The following is a 24,996-nucleotide window of genomic DNA, read 5'->3' as shown; positions in this document are numbered from 1 at the left end:
TCTTTCCTCCCATTTTCTTCATTCTACCATTTTCAATCATTCTTCTTCATCACCGTATGCTTTAGCGTAGCCGACAGAATCGTCGGACGTAAAACTTTATAATTCATGTTCTGCATTTCTATAAAGAGAATTGAACAATCATATTGAAGATGTGTACTTCCCAAAATTGAACTAAATCTTAATTACAGTAATCTGTAATATCTTAGGTTTCTCATTTATTTACAATGATTGTTTATTTGTTTTGTTTGTTTTTGTAAACGTCTATACATTGCATTTAATTAGGAAATCAGTTTTGTTACAAAAGGTAATTCATGCACATGAAATGTATAATAATGTTTATATATGAAAGACTGTTTGCTCCACCAGTCTTGCAATAGAGAGCAGTTGAAACCTTCAATCCAATTATTCTACTTATTTCACTTCAATTTTTATGTTCATGTACTAAATTGGTGCCCGAAATACGTTGATATGTGGTACGAAAACAAGCAAATAGAGGAAGCTCATACAGTAAAGTCATGGACTGCTAAAGACGGGGCTGGTGTTCGAATGTTGTTGCGGCAATTTACTATAATTTTTGATGGTACTCGGGATTCAATTGCTAAGTAGCATAATTTCCCTTCTTGTGAAGCATCTGAATCTCTTCTATTCCTCTCAGTATATGCAGTTCGTTGTTCCAACAGTTTATAAAATAGTACTGGTTTTTGTCAACAGCCAGGAAACACTCCTTATTTAGATATATCCTGCCTTATGCAGAGTCAGTTTGATTAGCCAAATAAGTCAAATATGATTAGCTTCATACTAAAAGCCTGACTACTACAGGAAACATATGTTAGTTCACCGTTTTAGTATGGCACTAACCACACGTCAGAACGACTCTGCATAAGGCCCATGTTGTTTAACTTAAAGCCAGTATTTCACAAATATTTACTCAGCGGCAAGATCTAATGTGGTATACTGTTCAACTTGACTTCAAAGAATTTTAAAGGTACCGAAAAATATTTCCACGGACCATGTATGTGCCTCTACAGAGAAAACAAAATCAATCGAAATGGCTTTTACAAAACATACTGTTCTGTGTCTTCTGGCTTAGGACCGGTTTCAATTTATATTTATTTCGTATCGTTTTCTCTCATGTCTGCTGTCATTAGAAATGAAATTTTTGGCGCGAATAAACAAATTAATTCGTTCCATTGTCATTTTTGCAAATTTCAATGTTTTTAATAAAAACAACACCTTCCAGTAAAGCTAAAGAACCATGTGGATCACAGGAAGATCAACGTGTATATTCTAGTTTTCGGTTTAGAATTAAATATTCGTTTCGAGTGCTATATGGGCTTTACAACGATTAACTTGTACATGAGAAGAGGAAACTATGTATTAACTTCTTTCTCAGGGTTGCAAGAGTAGTTTCCAAACCTTTATGAACCTAGAAATTCTCATGGGCATTTTCAGGCAATGTTGCTTCCAGAAATACAACCACTATCGTTTGCATCTCAAGTAATAATTGAAAAAAATATATATATATATAATCGTATTTCAGTATCAAACCTTTACGAACTTTTATATGACATATGTATTCATGAAAATAGTCTTACGTACTCAGTTGTTCTTCCACCTCTACAAAATTTCCAGTAAAACATCTTCCTCTATTATAAACCATATAGGCTTTTATATTCAAAAACCGGATTTGCTTTCAGATTCCAACTTAGATGTTTCGCACCAAAGACGCGAAAGAAAATGATATTTTTTAAATAATCATAGGACATATTTTCTCCTTGAGGTGATATTTGTTTTGAAACCTCTACTTTCTGTTACTTTACACATTAGAAAAACATACTTTTAAAGACCCACTCCCAAAGACCGAATCAAATCAATGACAGAGATAGCATGAGTTCTTTAATCTGAAATCTTGTATTGGTATGGGTATATCAGGATACTGCTAATAGGTGAATATCCCTAATAAATGAACCGATTAGCTAAACTGATTATTATTAATTGTAAGTATCCCGATTTAAGTCTTTACTGGAGAGAAAGTAGGAATTTTGTATTTGGAAACGGAATTTATTATGATTTAAATATATTTTATAAAATTCTACAATTATGAATTACACTTGCAACTTTTATTGTAAAGCACAACCATTACAAATGGAGTGGTAAAGAGACCCGAACGCGGAGCTAATGGGGTAGAGGCTAAAACCCCTACACAATGGTGGAACCGCCCATGTAAGTTTATCTGGAATATAGACGGTTGGTTTCAGGTTGCTGTTCATCTCGGAAATTCATCCTCACTCTACTAGTGCTAGCGTTCCTCATGGCACCATACCTATACACTTATTCCTTTGAAAGCAGATGAAATATTAATTTCTACCACTACGCAAACACAACTAACAGTTTCATGCACTTCTTTTGATCGCTAGATCAATAGAGTTATTTCCTAATGAAATTGAAATTAAAGATAATAGTAGTACTTTAAGCAACAGATAATACACATGGTATGTATATGTAAATATTCTAAAAAAGAAATAAAATAAATAGTTATTAAAACTTTTTAGGATTTCGATTTAATTTCATATTAAACAGTATTTTTATATGATTGCTCGTATTGTTTTATAAAAAATCTATATTATGAATTACAGAAACTTCAATCCTTATTTTGTACGTGTAGTTTCAATTTGATATTAACTTAGAAATCTGTTTCCTCTTTAGGACTGCTAGTATTTCCCACATTATCATCCCCAATATACACAAAAATGGTGAATAAAATTGACAAAGATTTGAAAAGCTCAGTTGATCTGATTTTGTTTTTATAACTACTTCACATGTTCAGAATATAACTTTATACTTATATTCAAATAAATTCCGGAGCGGGCACCGAACCGTCGCACACTACGTTATAGCGAAACCTTGTTTCAATAGTTCTACGAAAAATTCTCGAGGCATAGTTATGCACTGGCAATACAGTTAGTGATTTGTTCGAGAGATACAAAGCACTTTACCTCGAACCATTTTCCTTGTTTCTTTTTTTTCATTTTTTCCTACAATGCACGAAAAAAGAAATTAATTTTTCTCTATAGTATTCAGAAATAATGTTTCAAGTGATCGCAAAACAGGAATCCCTATTTGGTGTGATAATTTTTTTTCATACTATTACTATTAGCAAAGAGCAGACGATACTACCCGGCGAGAAACAAGCATTTATTTCTTAGACACATATTACAAGTATCAGATAATTAGCGACATTAATTACAAAACATTGACGAAAAGAAGCTTTATGAACATTAAGTTTAATAAACATAATATTCAATTACGTAGGGCCTGCTACTTGTCATTCTTCTTTAATTTTTTGAGCATGGTCCATTAGTGGTAATGCTCTTACCTCTCATGCGCAAGAGTCTGTGAGTCTATTCCGGTCAAGTAAGCTTGTGATGGACAATATTGTGCATGTAGGTTTTCTCGGAGTATTCCTGTTTCTCTCAACTTCCTGTTTCCGCCAATTCTTCCATCATTGTTCTTGCTTAGATCCCCTTCTCCTTTAGCCTAAAGGAGCAGGGTTTTAGAACATTGGTCCGTATACTAATTGAATCCTGATAAAGAAAGCAATGGATCAAGCTATCAATCCGCCTTCACTCAATGTCGCTCGCTTGGCATTACTATATGAATATTTTATTGAGCTTTAATAGAAAAAAACATATCTTCAGACATAAGTTCCGAATATTGTAGAACAGGATCGCCACGTAAAAGATATACATACTTCAAATGAATGTGTCCAATACGCAGTCGAATTTAAAGTATTTCTTCTCAACGAGATGGTTGGAAACTAAAAGTCAAGACTCCTAATCGTGGTTTAATGGCATGCAATTTGCTGTAATGTGTGACATCCCATTCCGACTGAATTTGGTGTAAAAGAGAGACGAACAATGGGGAAAAGTTTGTGCTAGGCAGCTGCGTCGCCAGTGCACCTTGAAGAGCTGCATCTTTTGCACCACAGTCCGCCTGCTCATTACCAGGAATGTTAACACGGCTAGGAATCCAACGAAAGTGGACGACTGAGCCGGCACGAAGTGAAGAATGACATTTTAGCAAAATACGTTCAATCAGAGGATTCCTAAGGCTGGGAAAAGCACTCTTTTTGTCAGACACGATCTGAATACAGGCACTGGTATGGGACATAGCATAGTCTGAGGCTTCAATAGCCAGTAGTTCATTCTGGAACTGAAGATGGATACAAACGAAGGGAGTCGGTAACCATAGTGGACAGGGCCAAATACAAACCCACCGACAATAGTCTTCAAGTGTCGAATCATCTGCACAAAATTTTGAGAAGTCAGCATAGTGTTGTAAGAAAGCGAAACTCCTGACGTAATTGGTGATCAGTCGTGATAGACTTACTAAACCACACCAACGGAAATGATATAGGAGGACAATGAATCTTCCAGGGTGGAACGGGAAAAAACGGATAAGTATCCGGCACAGTATGAGCTAAGTCATCTAACAGTTATAATGCACGAATTGCAAAAGGCCGGCTGACACGAGGCCATGCCGTATAGAAACGAAATGATCACCAGCTTCAAGAGCGAAATAAGGGTGACCAGGAAGTGCTTTAAGGCGTGGTGGAAGTGGTGACCGGGAAGGCTTAAAATAACAGAGGATCAAACATCTCCTATGGTGAAGAGAAGATTAATCCGCATCAACATTCAGGCTAGGTATAAAGGTAGTTCAGTCCACATTTTGCCAATTTCGATTTACCTTAAAATTTAGAAGGATCCATGGCGCCAGGTCCGTAAGTGCTTCATGTGTTTCCTTTGGTTCCTAACAATAGCCCGACAGCGTAATTTTCAATGTAATATGTTTCTCTGGAGAACTGAGAGGAGAACCTTGTGCCATTCCCTTTGCACAGCTTTTAAAAGTCCTTCCTCAGTTCTCACGCCGTTTTTTCAAAGCCCGCTTCAGCAATGCATATTCACAATAGTCCATTCGACTTGCATCCGGAGATTTAACAGTATCATGTTCCTATGAACATGAAGAATGAAAAAAATAATTAAATACTCACGCGAATTTTGAGTAGGTTCATCTTTGAACACATTTTCAAAACTGACCTAAGAACATAAACAAGAAACTATTCCAAAAACAAAAACAAGTCCTATGACCAACACGTAAATGGAATTTTGAATAACAATCAAAATACGTTATACAAATAATTTCAAGGTGATTATTTTATCGGAAAAAATAAAACATTTTCCCCTTTATTGAAAACAAGTGAAAAACAACTTTCCAAAAAAACAAAATAATCTCCGTAACAGTATAAAAACTAGCATTTGGAACGATAAATCACCATTCGATCATGTTTCATCAACAGAGCAATTTGTGAATATCCGATCCAGCTCATTTGGTAACTACAGTCTTCTATTGCCTACAGGATGTCTCAGCTGAAGCCGACGACCATTAAGGGACTCTTCAGCTAGTGAGTATGCTCAGTGCTTATAATAATTACATGACGAATCTATAGTGTAAAAGGGACTGCATAAACGCATGAGAACGCACGAGAGTTATCAAGGACAGACTACTTGATAGTGACCCCATGCATTGTACTACTCGATTTAATGTTGGAAATTTGTAAATATCATTTACATTTTCTCTATTGTTCAATTTTAGGTGATGGATGTATTCATTCAATAAACGCTATTTCTGTATAGTTGCTGCTTTGCTTCTTGAAAGAGGATGTATCTTTTGTAATACTTTATTTCTCAAACCATATTACGTGACAAATAAGCAACTCTCAGCAACAGTTTAACAGGTACCTTATTGAAAGGTATCACCTGTATACACTTGCCTCCTCCATCTCCTTGTAGAATACGAGGGACGATCGTGAGGTATCTGATGATGCCTTGTCCATGTGAATGCGCACCAGATTGGAGTCGTTTCCGTACATTGATGGAATCGGCCGCATGATCTGCTCCTGAAAATACTTCGAATTCGTTTTGCAGTTCTTTGTCACTCTCCGAATCTTTAGTTTACCTCGGTAACAGTAGCCAGTAACGACCATGAACACTTTTTGGAAGTATTCTTTACAGACACGGACCCACCTTCTAAAGTTCTTGGTGCATTCCTCTGGGTATATGGTGTCTCGGTTTTGCCGCACTCGGAAATGTAAATCCATGCTTCATCGAGGGTTCCGACGTACAAGCAGCTTTGTTTTGCCAGATGCTGTTCGTATAGCTTTCGAGCGTTACACTTTCTTTCTTATTGGTGGGCATCTGTGAGAAGGTGGGCGCGAGCTTTCTTAACCATTTCCAGCGTGCGTTGATGGTGTAAGGTTTGGCTCACAGACCCCACAGACACGTCTAAACGATTAGCCATACACCTTTGTGTTGGCGGATTTTCTTGCACAGCGATTTTGCGAAGTTTACTTTGCATGGTGGAGGTGGCCCTGGTGCATTCCCGCTTCTTAGGCAACTTCGTTGGTGAACAAAATGGTGGAGCTTCATTGCCTTTGTACTTTTTAATAACATTTTTTATTCCACTTAAACTGATGTTTCAACCATTCTTCTTCCACTGTTTCTAATCACAGAAACACTAAGTGGGTGTCATAACAGCCGAAACATACCCTTCCGAAAACCGGCTTAGTTTGGGCGGCATTTTGGTCACAGAGCGGAAACCCATACACTTCGAAACAAACAACATTCACAACAATGGTCCTGTTTTGTGCGTCATTGTCATCCGCACGGAAAAAAACAACCCCGTTCCCAGGAAGCCACTACACAACACTGCAGGACGCCACGAGCCAAGTCGGGTGAGTCTAATCTGCCCGGGAGAGGAAGAAACGAAATCGGCCAAACGTAGGCTGAACAACCTTTGTAGGGCTAGTACGGAAAGCTTCTATACACAAGCGAATATCAAGATGGTGAACTGTCCAGCTGACGAAGAACAGATTACCTAGCGAAGGGATTAACCATGTGAACATAATTCATTTTCGAACGCATCAGGGTGCTGTAGAGACGTAGAAATACTGTAGGAACAGCTCCCCAACAACGATGGGAGACGACTCAGGAAACGTTGATCGCTCGCAAGCAAGTATATATTAGATGACGCACATGTTCACACAAAGTTAGTTCACGGTCGAATCGTACGCTAAGAAATTGAAAAGTGTTAGCAAATGAAAGGCGTGTTCCACGAAAATAAAAATAAGGATGTCAAACACAGATACGTAACCGACCAAAATGAACGCACTTGGTTTTCCAAAGAGAGAAAGGAAACTCTGTCTACGTTGTACATGTGTAAAACAATTCAGCGTAAGTTGGAGCAGTCCTATATGTGCACGGTCACGGGAGCGACAATAAATGGTAAAGTCATAAACATAAGGAAGGCCACGATCAGGTGTAGTAATATGAGACATAATTGATGGCCACAGCGAATAACGTCACAGACAGAACACTCCGTGAGGGCACCATTTTCTTGGATGAAGCGAACAGAGAGAGTGAAGCCAAACGCGTACCGTGAAATATCACTCGCCTAAAGACTGTTCTTAAAAAAAGACCATAGAGCCACACAAAACCCAGGAGTGAACCTGTTGCAGAATTCCGAGCGCCAGTAGCGTCATACCCTTTTTTGACTTCAAAGAGACAGCCACTAAATGTTCACTATGAAAAAAAGCATCTTGAGCAGCGGTTTCTATATGGGCAAGATGGTCGGTCGTCTAACGAAATTGAGAGAATTTACATTAAAAGTTTGAGAGGAAGAAATTCTGCTTCAAGAAATACAGTAACCAAAGATTTACCAGTAAGGGCAATGGGCTGTTAGCTGGAACTGCAAGTTGATGTTTCATCTGGTTTTGATCACCAAAGGATACGAGCATCTCGCAGAACTACCGGAAAGAAAGCAACAACTCAGATATGATTAAATAAAATCAGTAAAGAAGCCAACGCATGCGCAAGTAGATGGCAGAACATAGCACTCTGAATGTTATCAGAACCTGGAGCAGTATCAGGTTATCAGAACCTGGTGATGCTTAGGCACAGTCGAGTTCTGCAGTAGTAAAACAGGAATTATAAAGTTCCACGTGATAAACGATAGACGTGTATACTCAACGTGTTGTTTATGGTGATTGAAGTCCACAAGTAGTGAGTAGGGCTAGCGATGGAGGCAAACTAAATATCGAATTCATTCGCTCTTTTTGGCTCGGTTGGGATGAGAAATGGAGTCGGCTCAATTGAGCCGATGATTCGAGCCGACTCGGTTGGGAAGAGCCATCAGCTCGGTTCGATTCGACTCCGTGAGCCATCAGCTCCAGCCGCCTCATTTGGGTGAAATATTGAGTCGGCTCACTTCTCAGTTCAGCTCGATAGTAAATAAGCTGTGAGCCTGGCCGGTTGAGACATTGTCAATCCTAAACCGGTACCCAGCAACTTCGATTGTACGGTGTTCTATAAATTTTAAAAATTCATACATGATGTTATAATAATAATAATAATAATAATAATAATAATAGAAGTTGTAGTAATAGTAGTATCATAGATGATAATTATATTGTTTATGTAGAATACTTGAACAGAGCATTAGAAAGTACACACAAGATTTGGCTTAACTTAGCTCGAACCTCTATCTGAATTCCAGTCGAGTTGGAAGAAATTTTTCGACTCCAGATCTCGAGTAGAGATCAAAGATATCTATGTCGAGTCCAATTTCAAAGACATCTCGAATGAACTTGCTCCTACCCATTCCTAAATGAAATCTTACAAAATGTTAACATTAAATTCTCACTAGTGCTAGACCAGTTTTTGCATATTCCGAATTATATACTGAATTCCATTAACATTGAAGCGAAATAAGTAAAATGATGAGGCTGACTGTTTGAACTTTTCACTATTGAAAAGCTTGCAAAGGAAATAATTACACTATTACGCAAAATCTACTTCCAATCCAACCTCAAATTTGAAATACACTTAAATTTCACTTCACACACTTAATTTTCAAAAACTTCTTTTTATAACTACTACACCTTTTTTCTAATTAAATTCAACGTTTACTGGTTAGATAATTATGTCATATATAGAAGCTAATACTCATACTATAAAGCTAGTAAACATTTAGTGTAAATAAATAAAAAAATATTACAGATTACTGACGTAGTGATATAATTGGATCTTATTCACGCAGGTCCCGTCTTATATACTCATACTATAAAGTATAAAGCTAGTAAACATTTAGTGTAAATAAATAAAAAAATATTACACATTACTGACGTAGTGATATAATTGGATCTTATTCACGGAGGTCCCGTCTCATATAGCCTCGATGCTGAATGGAACGCTAAACTCAAAATCAACTTGAGTTTAAGTGGTATGTTTTATATGATTGTTCAAACCACTTTATATAAATGCAGATTATGAATTTCACTAACATTTTAAATATAAAATACAAGCATATATATTTTTTTTGTATATATAACTAATTAACTAACTCTAGGGCTATGGAAACCGGAGGTTCAATTCCACCTTCTCAGAAGCTCTTTGCTGACTTCTATCCTTAGTCAACCGTATCGGTTTCTAATTTGTATTAATATTTCTCCGAGATCTATCTTAATATTTGACTGCAATATCTATCTAAATATTCCTAATGATTGTTTTCCTATTGGTCTTCAGGGTGACGTTTTGAAAAGCTTCCTACTTTCTACCATCCAAGCTATACCACCTACGCAGCTGAGCCTCCTAGCATTGATGACCCAAACAATGTTCCGTAAACTGTATAGATTATGTACTTCCTCGTTATGAAGTTTCCGCCATTCCCCATTCCCGTTCGTCTTGGGTCCGAATATTCATCAGAGGACCTTGTTCTCAAATACTTTTAGTTTACGCTTTTCCTTCAGAGTAAGAGTCCATGTTTCGCAACCTTACAGAACAACAGCCATCATTATCGTTTTATATATTTTATACTTTAAATTCCTCGACAGAATTCCCGACAACAAATTTTAAACGGAATAATTAAATGAATTTCCTACTTTTAGCAAAGATTTCATTTTTTCGTGAATATGGTTTCCATCTGTTAGTATTGATCCTAGATATTTGAAAGTATTACTGGAACTGCTATTTGATATTCCAACACATCAATAATTTGACCTACTATGAACTCGACGAACTCCCATGTATTTAGTTTTCTCTGCATTTATTTCTAAACTCATGTCCCTGCAAGCGTTTAATAAGATCTCTGCATTTCTTTGGTACTCCTACCATCCCCTATTAAATTTACATCACCAGCATACTCTCTAGGCTTTTATTGCTATCTTTGATTTTTCTTATTGCCCATTCCAGGACAAATTCGAATAATAATGGTGACAACGAATCTCCTAGTTTTACGTCATTCTCGACGTAAAACCTCGTGGAAAATATTTTCCTACCTGGACTTTACTTTGGGATTAAATTAAACATAACTTAATTAATATAATTATCTTTCAAATTCTGTAAGAATGATGTACAATGGTTCTCTTCTAACCGAGTCGTAATACTTCCTAAAATGAGTAAATAATTGGTGTACCGGGATATTGTATTCCCACTTCTTTTCGAGTATTTGTCGAATGGTGAATATTTGGTCGATAGTTGATAGATTTTGTCTAAATTTGTACTGATAATCTCCAATAATTTCATTTGCATATGGGGTCAATCTTCCGAAAGTATGAAGCACGACCGAAAAGAGTTAATATTTCATTTGAAATTTTGATAATAATTTACGATGTGTAATATTACCATGATTATAAACACTGAAGAAAATAGAATATATCCTTAAGGTTAAACATTAGTAGAGATTCGGTTATATACGAAACTGATTCAATTTGTGATTAACGGAACCTGAAGGCTCATAGCCATGGGAATAAAACTTCTCTACTGGATATCGTTCTGGACTAATCCAAGCCATCCTAGATTCCTATCAAACATTTTAATAACATCCTGATTTATAGTATTATCTTACGTTTTTTCAACCTACTAAACCGATCATAAAGATTTTTCTTCAACCAGAATTTACGATATCCATGCGTACTACAGAAGCAAGCGACATTACTCCCAATCTTAAACATTTCGATTACATTATTTGTGTAAAAATGTGATGTGTTCCTATTGCAAAGATACCTATAGTGACGTATATTCTCTTTAGTTCACCTCACGCTCGGTAACAGATTTTGTTGTCTGTTAGTGTCAAATTTATAAAATACGACATCCTGGACCTGCTGCAATGTTTCGTTATCCAGTGTGATTGATAGCAACATAGATGGGGAAAATATTCTTTTCTCAACGTGGTCTTCAAAATTGAGATTATATCTTATGAATCTTTTAACAAGCACTTACTCCTTCGTATTGGATAGCAAGTAATGTTACCAAGTCATACGTTAGAAGATACAACTGTAGTTGTGTGATAGGCCTATTCCAATATCTACATTTATTCAAATGATAACAGCAACAACTATCACTTACATATATTATTATACATCCACAGTAATTCTCTCCCACAATGTGACATCGTTGGTACTAAGCTCTAGAGTAATACAAACCAGTAAACTTTGGTGACACACACGAATATTCCATATATAATTTTGTGATGTCCTTTAGCCTAACCGGCATAACTGTGGGACGTAAAACTTAAAAATTTCATTTAAAGATTTTATAACTTTTGCGATTAACACATTCATCCAGGCTGGAACCAAATATTCAAGTTTTTTCTTATTGTACCTCTACGATCCTAAGACCATTCCTGATATCGCGCTTGCATCAACCTCAACATTATGTATCGATAGGGAACACTTGAACAAGATAGAAGAATAGTGAAGGGCAATTTAGCTGCAAGCTATAAGAAGCAGAAGAAATATTATGAGAAAAAGCATAAACAAATTAGCTTTGAGAATGGACAGAAAGTACTTGTATTCTATCCGAACCGTCAGATTGTAGTATCACAAGTATTCTCCTGCAAATTTGTCGGTCCAGTCACGATACTTGAAGGAATCAATTCTAACCTTTATAGTTTTGAATTTCCTTATTCATATCGTCAATCCATACGGGAAATTTCTGTAGACAGAATTAAGCCATATTATGAAAAGAGACGAAACTCAGCACGAGGATAATTAGATATTTTTTACTATACGAGCGAAGAAATGCAAAAAATACTGACGGAAGAACGCAAAAAATGTATCGAGAGGATCTGGCATATACAGTCCATTTTTAAAATACTTTTCTTCTTCCAATTTGGAGCATGAAAGGAACAGGATAGAAAAGAAACAAATATAAATTATTTAACTCAATTGGCTAGGAATATTGTACAGCATAAAACATTCTAATCATTCTCACTTCTTGCTTACGAAAAAAAAAAAATAATACTCACCATTCGAAAGAAGGAACACGAAGATTAGCATTGAGGTGCACAGTAACTTCTCTTTGCGATAGAAACACTTCTTATTCTCTGATTTTACATAAAGCTGATTCATTATTCTTCGCTGAATGAGAGAACGCTGAGTTTGCATTTCCGTATTTAAAGGGCAAATGATCCATAGAAGAATGGCTAACCTATAACTCATTTCCTCGATATTTTTTTCTTCCTTCTTCTAAATTTAAACACAAGGATCGAGAATTATTTCATTAAAGTAAAGAAGCTGCTATGTCTCCATTCATTCCAGAAACATAATTTCCGATTATCTTTATCTGTTACTGGGTTTAGCATGAAATAAAATACATTGTTTCACGAGGTTATACAGCGGCGCAAACAAGAGCCTGAAATTCGGATAATATTTCAAATAGAACAACTGGAATTTTCTCCTTGGCTTGTGGCTAGGGAGATTGTTATACTTTTCTAAGCTCTACAAAGCTAAAAACAGAAATCTGTTACACTTATCTGATAAAAATGGAAAGAGAAAGATGTAAATTCTGAACCACTTCAACTTTGGCTCATTCTTCTCCCCACTTAAGGTAAACCAAAACATTATCTAGAGCCTACGATTTCTTCCAAAGTATGACATCTTAAATAATATTACTATGAAATGCACTAACTAACTAACTAACTAACTCTATTGCCTACGGAACCCGGAGGTTCAATGCCGCGTTCACAAAAGCTCTCCACTGACTTCTATTCTTAGCTAACTGCATCCAGTTTCTACTTTGTATTCCAATCTCAGCGAGATCCATCTTAATATTGTCTTCCCATCTGCACCTAGGTCTTCCTAATGGTCGTTTTCCGATTGGTCTTCCTGTCAAGACTTTGAAAGCGTTTCTACTTTCTTCCATTCTAGCTACATGACCCGCCCACCTAAGCCTCCTAGATTTCACGACCCTAACAATGTTGGGTAAACCATATAAATTACGTTGTTCCTCGTTATGCAGTTTCCGCCATTCCCCATTCCCGTTCCTCTTGGGTCCGAATATTCGTCTCAGGATCTTGTTCTCAAATACTTTCAGTCTATGTTCTTCCTTCAGAGTAAGTGACCATGTTTCGCAGCCATACAGAACAACAGGCATGATTACCGTTTTGTATATTTTAAGCTTCAGATTTCTCGACAGAATTCGCGACGACAAGAGATTTTGAACCGAATAGTAACACGAATTCCCTGCTTTTAGTCGACATTTAATTTCTCCATGAATATGATTTTCCTCTGTTAATATTGATCCTAGGTATTTGAAACTATCCACTTTATCAAAAGTATTATTTAATATTTTAACGCATCCACAGTTTGCTGTATTCCGGTCCCGACGCACTTCCATGTATTTAGTTTTCTCTGCATTTACTTCTAAACCCATGTCCCTGCAAGCGTTTAATAAGATCTCTGCATTTCCTTCTATTGTTCTCCTATCATCACCTATTAAATTTACGTCATCAGCATATGCCATAACCTGGTGAATACCGTTCAATTCTAGGCCCTGGTTGCTATCTTTGATTTTCCTTATAGCGTATTCCAGAACGAAGTTAAATAATAATGGCGACAACGCATCTCCTTGCTTCAGGCCATTTTCGACGTGAAAGCTCGTAAACAAAAAATTTCCTACCCGGACTTTACTTTGGGATTCATTTAAACATATCTTAATTAATCTAATTAGCTTTCTCGGTATTCCAAGTTCTGTAAGGACGTTGTATAATGTTTCTCTCCTAACCGAGTCGTACGCCTTTCTAAAATCAATAAATAGTTGATGTACCGGGGTATTGTATTCCCACTTTTTTCTTGAGTATTTGGCGAATGGTAAATCCGCATTGATAATCTCCAATAATTTCATCTGCGTATGGGGTCAGTCTTGCTAATAGAATATTTGAAAGAATTTTATAGGATGTTGACAGAAGAGAGATGCCTCGATAATTACTACAGTCAGTTTTGTCGCCTTTCTTGTGAATTGGGACAATGATTGATTCGTTCCACTCTTGTGGCAATTCTTCCTTTTCCAGATAAGGAGAATGAGTTTGTGTATCTTGTTCCACAATTTTTTGCCTCCAGCTAAAATTAACTCAGCCGGAATTTCATCTACACCCGGAGATTTGTGTTTCTTTAATATCTTTATTGCAGTTTCTACTTCTATTCGGTTGGGTTCTGGAATATACGGTTCTGCGGTGTGTATCTCCTTTTCTCCACGCACACTAGTTTTCGGTTGCGTGTTAAGCAAATCGTCAAAGAAATCTTTCCATTTATTTAAGATGCTATCCGTGTCAGTGAGAACTGTATCGTCAGATTTCTTTAATATATAAACACGAGGTTGATAGCCTTTCTTAAATTCGTTGATTCCCTTATACATGTCCCGGATGTTTTTATTTTTACTATTATCTTAAAGTTCCTTAATTTTAGCTTTCAGAAAATCGCGTTTCTTTGTTCTAAAAGTTTTGGAAGTTTCTCGCCTGATATCTGCGAAGTTTTGTGTAGTTATTTCATTCGGATTTTGTAGCCAGCGTAATTTTTCCCTGTTTTCTCTTCTCTGCTAGTCTTATGCATTCCTGGTCGAACCATGGTTTGTTCCTACGTATTTCCGCGTGTCCCAATTTTTCTTTTGCTGAAATTTTAATGCTATCTCTAATTTCAATCCAGGTATTCTCAACACTACTGCACTCCGAATCTTCTAAAGCCGAGAATCTATTCGAAACTTCAATCTGGTATTTCTCCCTTACCTGGCTCTCTTCTAATTTCTTTAAATTAAATCACTCCGTTTTCGGACAATGAATATTACGTTTATTCAACGATAACCTCTCTCGTATTATCTCTGCTACCAGGTAGTGGTCGGTGTCGCAATCAGCCCCTCTAAACGACCGGACATCAATTATGCTAAATTGCCTTCTTCTATCTACTAAAACGTGATCAATTTGATTATGTGTTTTCCCGTCTGGTGATGTCCAAGTGTATTTATGAATGTCGCCATGTGGGAATTTTGTACTCTTCACGATTAGGTTTTTGGATGTTGCAAAATTTACGAGTCTAACACCGTTGTCATTACTTTCCTTATGCAGACTTTCGTTCCCTATAATCGGTTTGAAACTATCCTCTCGTCCTACCTTTGCATTGAAATCCCCTAATAGAATTTTCATATGGTATCGCGGGAGTTGGTCAAATATCCGTTCCACTTCTTCGTAAAAACTGTCTTTTATATCGTCATCCTTATCTTCAGTTGGGGCATGTACATTTAAAACAATAATATCACACCACCGTCCCTTAAGAGTAATAAAAGAAAGTCTGTCAGTGACAAATTCAACCCGTTTAATTGCTGGTAATATACGTTTATGAACGAAAAACCCTGTTCCTAACTGGTGATTTTTGTTTCCTTCCCCGTAAAAGAACGTAAAATTTCCGGAATTCTCAGATCCATTTCCTTCCCACCTAACTTCCTGAACTCCTACTACGTCCATCCTGTATTTCTCTAACTCACTCGTTACGGATTTTAACGCGCCTGCCCTATAAAGACTCCTAATATTCCATGTTCCAAATCTCATGTCCATTTTCTTTTGCTGAGGTCGTGCCAAGTTATCAGTCCTTGTCCGAGGCTTTTGTGAATATTTCTGAACAAGTGTTTTTTTTTTTTTTTTTTTACAGGATGAGGTTGTTAGCCCTACCAAAACCCCCAAGCTGGAGGACCACTCCTAGTCGGCTGTCCGCGACTGCTTATTCAGTATATTCGCAGCTAACCTCTATATCTAAAGGCCTTCTCCTCGATCCGCAACCCGAGGACGCGACATGCCGTGATGACAGGAACCCACGTTACACGGACTATGAAATGCACAAATACACAAAATATACGGTATGAATTTGTATACCAGAACAACCAACATGCAAACATTCCCTGGTGGAAATGTATATTGTAAAATATAAATAAAACCAATAGGTGCCTTTCATTTTAACTACGCAGAAAAAAGAAAAAAAATGTACCATCACCATCTCAGATATTGTTGAAACTTTTTTTATAGCGACTAGACATGTTTTTAAGAGACCCATATTTTATTGTTTTGGCGAAAAAGTTTCCCGCCAAGTAATGGGCCATCAAAGACGAGAAGTACGATTTTAGAATTGTAAAAGACATGAAAAATGGTCAACTTCGGAGCCCCACTATTCAACTATGGAGAGAGGTCGAGACAGTATGTATATAGGTATATAAATAAACTATACTTTATTGTAGTACGGTTTGCGTATGCACACCTTTTTGTACATAAATTAGCAAATGAACGTTAATTTATCTGAAAAGTGGAATTTTGCGAATTTTTTTGGAGCACTTTCGGTTCGAATTTTAAAATTCTGTTTTCACGGTTGGTAAGACCTAGTTACCCACTTTCCGAAAAAAAAAAATTGTATCGCTTCTGTGTGCAACCGTTTTGTCGGAAAAAATTCGAGAAATTGTAAAATTCTCAAAAATCGCAATTTTCTCGAAAACACCATCTTTTTAAATTCAGAAATTTCGTCAAATGGTTTAACTTTACTTGAATAACAAACACACCAAATACCATTCTCGACCAATGCTTCATGAATTTTCTACAGACTTTTGAAGTTAGCGAAGTTTCGTTAACTTTGATATCACAGTTAGCAAAACTGGAAACAATAAAAATGCAGTGATTTGATGATGTTTGTGGTTCACATTAATAAAATGAAGAATAAAAGGTTTTCCTGACTGTTTTTTTTATTTTGATCAAAAAAGCGCTCTGAAATAGTAAAATGAACCTCCCCTTCTCCTCCGTTTTTTTTTAAAACGAAGTAATCTGAGATGAAAATTACGATTAAGAAACACACAAATTTTAAGTTCGCTTACTTAAAATGGTCTTCGGAAGCAAAATTAAACTGTTTTTTGTTTCTCACATTGACCAGTCATTTGGTTGCTTGGTGTCTTCTTCGCTAATAGCAGTAGTACATTCACAACTCGTTCAGAGGTGGATCAAAGGACTCGATCGCCCTCCCAGAAGAGATTTTCTTATCTTATATATAAATAAAACCCATTCCATAGATTGGATCTCTTAAAAGTAGCTCTAAGTAGCAGTAGTACACCCTCTCCAGAAGTCCTGCGTAGCACATTGTCGATAATCACAGAACACTTATTTTCACTTCTCTTATGCTCTTCTGGAAAACTGTACTTTGCTGAATCTCCATGTGGAAGCATAAACAGCACTTCAAATGTACGTAATTCATGATTTATTCATAATTCTGCTACGCACCACTGGTTATCATAAGTATTATGCAAGGGCGCCAATCCAGGGTGCGACCGGAGCCCCAAAGCTGGTGTGGGCCCCCTATTGTATTTATGAATATACAATATTTGGCATAATTTGAATGCAATTTCTTAAAATCCTCACATATATACCTTCTGAATTTGAATCCTCCCCCCAATCTACAGAGAAATCGGCGCCTTTGCGCATATGTATGGAACAAAAGTTCCTATTTGCAGACTTCTTAAATCTACACTTTGAATTGCAGAAGCTCGATATTGGGCGAAGCATGAAGCTAGTTTATGGTGACCCGTTACTGCCATAAAAACTTCGCCATTTTCCGAAAGCCAAAGGTGATTTCGTTGAATGCCAGTTATCGGTCGCATACTTTCCTATTCATGCTTTTTTTCTTTCTTCCGATTCGGAAGTTGTCGAATTCCGTTCCAGGCAACAAAACGAGAGTAATAACCAGAGTTTGTACTTGCACTATACTCACGAATTCTTCTGCGGTTTTAATACTGTGTATCTGCTTTTGCCTAAAGTTATGCCGCGTTGGCACATTCTTTACAACCCCCCCCCCCAATACTGTCGCAGAGACCCTAGCATGGCCGGTTTCACTGCAAAACCACTGTTTTATCGCATCTGTCTGCATCTCGAACATCTGACAGGGATTTTCAAAGTGGGATGCAGCACGATCATAAATCACTGACACGGTTTCGGAAATTGTAGACATTTATTTCCACGTATTCGAACCTATGCTATACTATAAAATATACTATAAAATTTTCTATAACCTATATTTTCGCTTTTCTTCGAGTATTTTCAGAATCTTGTCTACGGCTATGAGTACATGAGCCGAATCGTGTATTTTGTGGTCGCTTATTACAACAAATCTGTCAGTTGTTCCATATTCCGGTGATAGCTCTGAATTTCACTTTGCAGAATAACAGTTCAGTTTTCAACGAAGTCCGCATGAAGTAAAACAGAATTTGTATCTTGAAATTTTGAACGATGCTTTTCGGTAGCAATTAATTCTCTTTGGATTTTCTTGATGTAGTCATGAATTACAATTCTTACAGTTAAACCAGCATTGTACGATACGAAAACGGATAGTGGCACAGTCTTTTTTTTTTTTTTAACGAGATAATTGTTTTTCCATATGGCGTACGTAACACATTCATTTTCAGCAGGATCAAAGACTCTACACTTATTCCTTTCATTCCAGGACATTCACCACATTCTTGAAGAAGACAGCTGTCATCTTCAGCGGATCATACTACTAAAGGAAATAAGTCACTCATGACAGCTTCAATACAAGTTGCAACTTTGATTTGTTGCAACATAGTAGCAGATAACTTACAATTTGTACAATATCCACACATAGATTTCCCTTACAGGTTGCGGACTGACCCGCTTTAGTCGAATACTATAAAATTGCGAGTGACCCATTCTTATGCTGAGATTGTTCTGTTTAACAGAAAGTCCGTAAATTTCTTTGATGGAACGCGTAAGAAAATCTTTCGATTTTTTGAACTTTTTTTCCTTTTTCGATCACTGTAATGACATCGCACTTAAATGAGACTTGTCTGGATCATTCCAAGTCATCACTGAGGTAATAGTTCAGGCTTTTTATAGATCATCAAAATTTATTAGATGGCCATTTTAGTAAACTTAAAATTTGTGTTTTTCGTAATCGTAATTTCCATTTCAGATTACTTCGGTTTAAGAAAACGGACGAGTAAGGGGAAGGGTCATTTTACTATTCCAGAGATCTTTTTTGATCAAAATAATAAAACACCAGTTAGGGAAACCTTTTATTCTTCATTGAAATAATGTGAACCACAAACATCATCAAATGATTACACTTTTATTGTTCCCAGTGTTACTAACTGTGACATCAAAGTTAACGAAACTTCGCTAACTTCAAAAGGCTGTAGTTAATTCATGAAGCATTGGTCGAGAATGGTGTTTGATGTGTTTTTTATTCATGTAAAGTCAAACCATCTGACAAAATTTCTGAATTTTAAAAGATGGTGTTTTCGAGAAAATGGCGCCCAAAAATGGGTTTTGTTGAAAATTTTACATTTTCTCGAATTTTTTTCGCCAAAACGGTTGCACACAGAAGCGATACAATTTTTTTTTCGAAAAGTGGGTAACTAGGTCTTACCAACCGTGAAAACAGAATTTTAAAATTCGAACCGAAAGTGCTCGAAAGAAATTCCCAAGCTTCGACTTTTCAGATAAATTAACGTTCATTTAATTTATGCCGAAAAAGGTGTACATGAGCAAACCGTACTACAATAAAATATAGTTTATTTATATCCTTTTGTACATACCACAACAATAATTATAACTCTACCTGTCTCCATAGCTGAATGGTGGGGCACCGAACTTTACCATTTTCCATGTCTTTTACAACTCTCAAATTCTACTCCCCGTTTTTGATGGCCCATTACTTGGCAAGAAATTTCTTTTCCATAAAACAAAAAAATATGGGTCTCTTAAAAACACGTCTAGTTGCTATAAAAAAAGTTTCAACAATATCTAAGATGGTGATGGTACATGCCCTGCCTGAATTGAGATGGAAGGCACCTATAATAATATTTTAATAGCCCACTTAGTAAATATTCTAAACATCTCATTTTCTTGCCTATACGATGCCCAACTACGTAAAAATAAACTAATGTAGGTGTCCATTGGCGCCAATTTTAAGCTCGGATCGGGACACAGTGTAGCAAATAACCATTGGAAGTATAAAGTTAAGTATCGGAAGTAAATATGCCAATTCATGACCCGCACCTATTGTAATATCAAGGAGTTACAAGCAATGCGCTATTTTGGAACGCAAACATTGAAGAAATGAAAGCGTATGGAAATGTTACCTATTACGTTTCTAGTAGCGTACAAAAAAAAAAAAAAAAAAAAATGAAATGTAGAATTAGTAATTGTATGCCATGCACCATGTTTTATTCTATTTTTGTTGTTTACTCACCTTCTCTGACGCGCCTGTTCCCAAGAGGTGCATCTCCTCGCTTTGCCGTGGGAAAACATGCTGTGATCCTGCCCTGACTCTGTTAGAAAGAACTTGTGCTTTTGTGTCGACAAAACACAAATTCGTTAGAGTACTTTGACAGTAGTTCTTACCTATACGAAAACGAGAGGCCGTCTAGAGTAAACATATACGGAGGAAGGCCGCCCCTTAAAAATGAATGTTGAAAATATAAAAAGCTAACTTCCTTAGAAAGTAGTAAATCTGCAATCAGCTTAAGTATGGATCCTTGCAATAAATCTGCGCCCAGTTTTGCATAATTATCTCGTCTTCTGCTAATGTCATTGGAAGCTCTCCGGAAAAAATGGGGCTGAGAGCACTGAAGACAAATCGTGTGTAAAATCGCAAACGTACACTGTCCAAAATGATGAGCAATGTCCAAAATGAGCAATGTCCAAAATGAGCAATGTCCAAAATGATTGTCGCATATCTATAACTGTCTTCTTGTAAGAATATAATTTGATAATGTTTTTGCAGGGTACTTTTAATACTGATACTGTGTGTATAATCGGAAAATGTATATTCGGGGTATATTTCATAAGAATTATAAATACGAAAATTACAATGAGTAAAATAAAGTGATGCTAAATGGACAAGAAAATTTTATTTTCGTTTTATTGTTCTTATTTACTGCTCCTTTGATGTGAAATTTGCCACATACATGTCTTTGCCGATTATACACATACTAACATTATAAGAAATACCGGGCGTATTCGTTATCAAATTATATTCCTACAAAAACATATTTATAGACATGCGACAATAATTTTGGACATTGAGTGTACATACTCTTTTTCCCCAGAATAACAGTTCCATTTTCAAATTGGCTTCAGACACGCTACCTGTTGTTTTACGGAAGAGAAGACTTGGTAAGAAATGAGTAACCATTCTTAATCGATATAAGCTACTTAAAATTTGTACGTGTGCTGTCAATTACTTGTGGTTTAGTGTTCAACTAGTCTAAGTGTGCCGTACCACTTGCAAACTGTAGACAAGTAATGTATGTTCGAGGTATCTCCCATACCTAACTATTTCTCGCAAAGTATTGCATTTTATCTCTAAAATATCCCTAAAAGATAAAATATTGCATTTTATCTCTAAAAAAACAGCATGTAACCATATTGTCAACCTGAACCAATTACTACATAAAAAAATTAACATTACCTTTCCGGCTCAACTGAATTAAAACTTTCTGTTGTTGATTGTTTGTAGTCTTTAAAGTACGACGCGTAAGCTTCTTCAACCTCTATTTTTCTTAGCGTTTCAATATTGCTTTCAAATGCAGGATATTCTGCAAATTCTGATTTTACCATGTCAACATTTAATTTCACATCGGAAGAATACACAGCTATATCATTCTCCATTGTTTCCTCTTCTTTGTCTCTTAGCGTTTCTATATTAATTTCAAATGAAGGTTCTTCTGAAAATCCTGATTTTACCGTATCAATATTTAATTTCACATCCGTAGAATACATAGCTTCATCCTTCTTCACTGTTTGCTGCGCTTCCGTTGTAGATAACATTAACTCCTTGTTGTTAGTCTTCAGTTCGTATGTCCACCCTTTCCCTTCGAGTGGATCCTCTTGAGGAAACCCATACTCGATTTCTTCTTTGCATATCAATTCCAACTTAACAGACGCCTCATCAGCCATTATGACTTCACATTTTGAACGAGTTTCAACTGTGCTTGATACTTCCATGTTATTTTATGCTGCCAGTGTTAATGAAATAACACCATAAAGTTCCTAGAAGCTACATTTCAGTTGCAATCAAACATACGATCAGATTTTACAAATAAATTGCTGTTTGCAAAGAAGACGCCTACACGCTTTCGTTGCTTAGGTTCAAGGTTCAAGGTTCAAGGTATTTTCCTTCCTTCTCTTCGGAAGTTTGGATCCTGGAAAAAAGAAAAAAAAAGTAAGTACTGTTTTTTTTTTTTTCATTTAACGTTTTCCATTTTCTTTTTCCACCAAAATTCAAGAAGTTCTTTGGTTTTTTCCATTTCTTTCTCACTTAGTTCCCTTCCATTTACATTAAAGCCTAGCCTCCAAGCTTAACCTAGTCTTATTCAGTGTTGCCAACAAATTTTTCGAAAAATCAGGAAAATTCTTATCCAAAATCCAGGAAAAATCCAAAAATCTTGAACAGAAATATCATTTTTCAGTTTACAAATCTGTGTTTTGCAATAACCGTCATTCTGTATGTACTTGTTGCAATTTACTCTATTCTATATCATTAGGAAAGTCAGTTATTTATTTATTTATTTATTTATTTATTTAGCCTGTTTTGACTTACAATATGGAGAGTATCTCCTATAAGTTCTACAGTTGTCATACATATAAATCAAATTGTAATTACAGCTTATTACACCATTTGAAGTACAAAATTATAATAAACATCACATGTTAAATTTGTTACATAATTACATCAAATTCATACATCGTTATCATTTGCAAATTCCTGAACTGAATAATATGCTTTAGAAAGTAACAGAGTACGAATTTTGTTTTGAGTATTAAAATTTACCTCTTTATAATGTGATGGTAACATATTATAAAGTCTCGTACAATTTAAATAAACATTTTTTTGGTACTTGGAGTAATTTTGTTGTACTACGTAAATGTCGTTTAATTGCCGCGTGTTGTATGCATGAATATCTCTTGTTTGTATAAACATCTGTTTGTTTTGTTTCACGAAGTGTATACATTTATATATGTATAGGCTTGGAAGGGTTAAAATTTTTTGTGATCTAAATATTTGTTTACATGATGTTCTTTTATTTAGTCTGAATATTATTCGTAGTATTTTCTTTTGTATCCGAAATGTTTCCTGACTGCATGCGGCTGACCCCCAAAAGATAATTCCAAAACTGAGGAGTGATTGGACTTTTGCATAGTATATCGATAATAAGCTATTTCGTGAAACTGTATCTCGTAACCTAAAGAACGCAAAACATAAAGTAGTCAATTTTTTATTTAATGTTTTAACATGGGTTTGCCAAGACAAATCATCATCGATGTAAACGCCAAGTAATTTTGTTGCATTAGAATACTCAATTTGTTTTCCATTAATGTTTAGCGAAGGGAAGGATGGATTATTTCCTGGAAAACGAAAGTTAATTGCGACTGTTTTATCTGTATTTAGGAGAAGGTTATTTGCATTCAACCAAGTAACTATTTTGCTTATAACCTTTTCTGTCTTGACCAATACTAAATTTGGGTCTTGTTCAGTAATAACTATATTTATATCATCAGCATATAACATGCATTTTGTGGGGTGTAAAGTTTTTATCAGATCATTTATATAAATTATGAATAGAGTAGGGCCTAAAATAGAGCCCTGAGGGACACCTCTGGTAATTTTTGTTTGCTTTGAGAAGAAAGTGCAGGATCGATTTGATTCAACTTTTGTAATTTGAACAGTTTGGCATCTATTTGTTAGGTAGGATGAAAACCACTGGTTTGCTACGCCACGTATGCCATATTGAGACAATTTATTTAGCATAATATTGTGATCAATTTTGTCAAATGCCTTTGACAGATCGATGAATAAACCTATAACATAATTCTTATTATCGAGTGATTTCAGGACATCTGTAAGAAAATCAAATAAAGCGGTATCAATACTTTTATTCTTCTGAAATCCGTGCTGAAAAGTCGAGATAATATTATGATTTATTAAAAATTTGCTAAGACGTTTTGCCATGACTGATTCAAATATTTTTGAAAATATCGATAGCACTGAAATAGGTCGATAATTTGTCATGACATTCTCATCACCCTTTTTAAAAGTTGGAAGAACCTTAGCATTTTTAAGTAGTGTGGGAAATATACCGTTTTCTAACGAGAAATTTATAAGATAACAAAGTTGATATGTGATATGTTTCGCACATTTTTTAATTACAGTGGAAGGAACTTCATCCATACCTGAAGAACTGCTGTTTGATAAAGATTTAATTATTCCTATTAACTCATCTACAGAAACTGGATATAAGAACATAGACTTTGTGTTTATTTCTCCTTGATTTGGGAGTTTCTGCATTATTTTTGAGTAAGCAGTATTTTTCGTTTGATCAGCTGAATTCACAAAATGATCGTTAAATATATCTGCAATTTGCTGTGGATTGTTTATAACTTTACCATTTAGTTTAAGATATTCTACACTCTTAGGCCTGCTTGTGCCAAGAGTTTTATTGATTATTTGCCACATTGCTTTAGTCTTATTTCGGGCATTTAAAATCAAGCTATTGTTTTGCATTAATTTTGCTGCCCTTATGACCTTCTTATAGGTTTTCCTATACAGTTGTACGTATTTCTTTAAAT

At 35.8% G+C, this 24,996-nt stretch overlaps 1 protein-coding gene across 3 annotated transcripts in view; it reads right to left on the bottom strand.

The window, feature by feature from the left end:
- The window catches only part of LOC145684300 (uncharacterized), a 41,851-nt gene extending 19,147 nt beyond the window's left edge, over window positions 1-22,704 (bottom strand). Inside the window, exons 1-2 of one of the 3 annotated variants that reach the window (XM_081756474.1) lie at window positions 21,839-22,700; window positions 45-118 (exon numbers count right to left, since the gene is read on the bottom strand). In XM_081756474.1, coding sequence (XP_081612600.1) covers window positions 97-118; window positions 21,839-22,374 — 558 coding nt within the window. In that variant the 5' untranslated portion in view covers window positions 22,375-22,700 and the 3' untranslated portion in view covers window positions 45-96. Of the gene's footprint in view, window positions 1-44; window positions 119-21,838 lie in introns of those variants that run through there. The other 2 variants (XM_081756472.1, XM_081756473.1) reach the window with 2 other exon arrangements.
- Window positions 22,705-24,996: the final 2,292 nt, after the last annotated feature.

Source organism: Thermobia domestica, chromosome 4 (assembly GCF_964235325.1).
Source record: "Thermobia domestica chromosome 4, izTheDome1.hap1.1, whole genome shotgun sequence".
In the NCBI taxonomy this organism is placed as follows: Eukaryota; Metazoa; Arthropoda; class Insecta; order Zygentoma; family Lepismatidae; genus Thermobia; species Thermobia domestica.
This window is presented reverse-complemented; position numbering and strand designations above follow the sequence as displayed.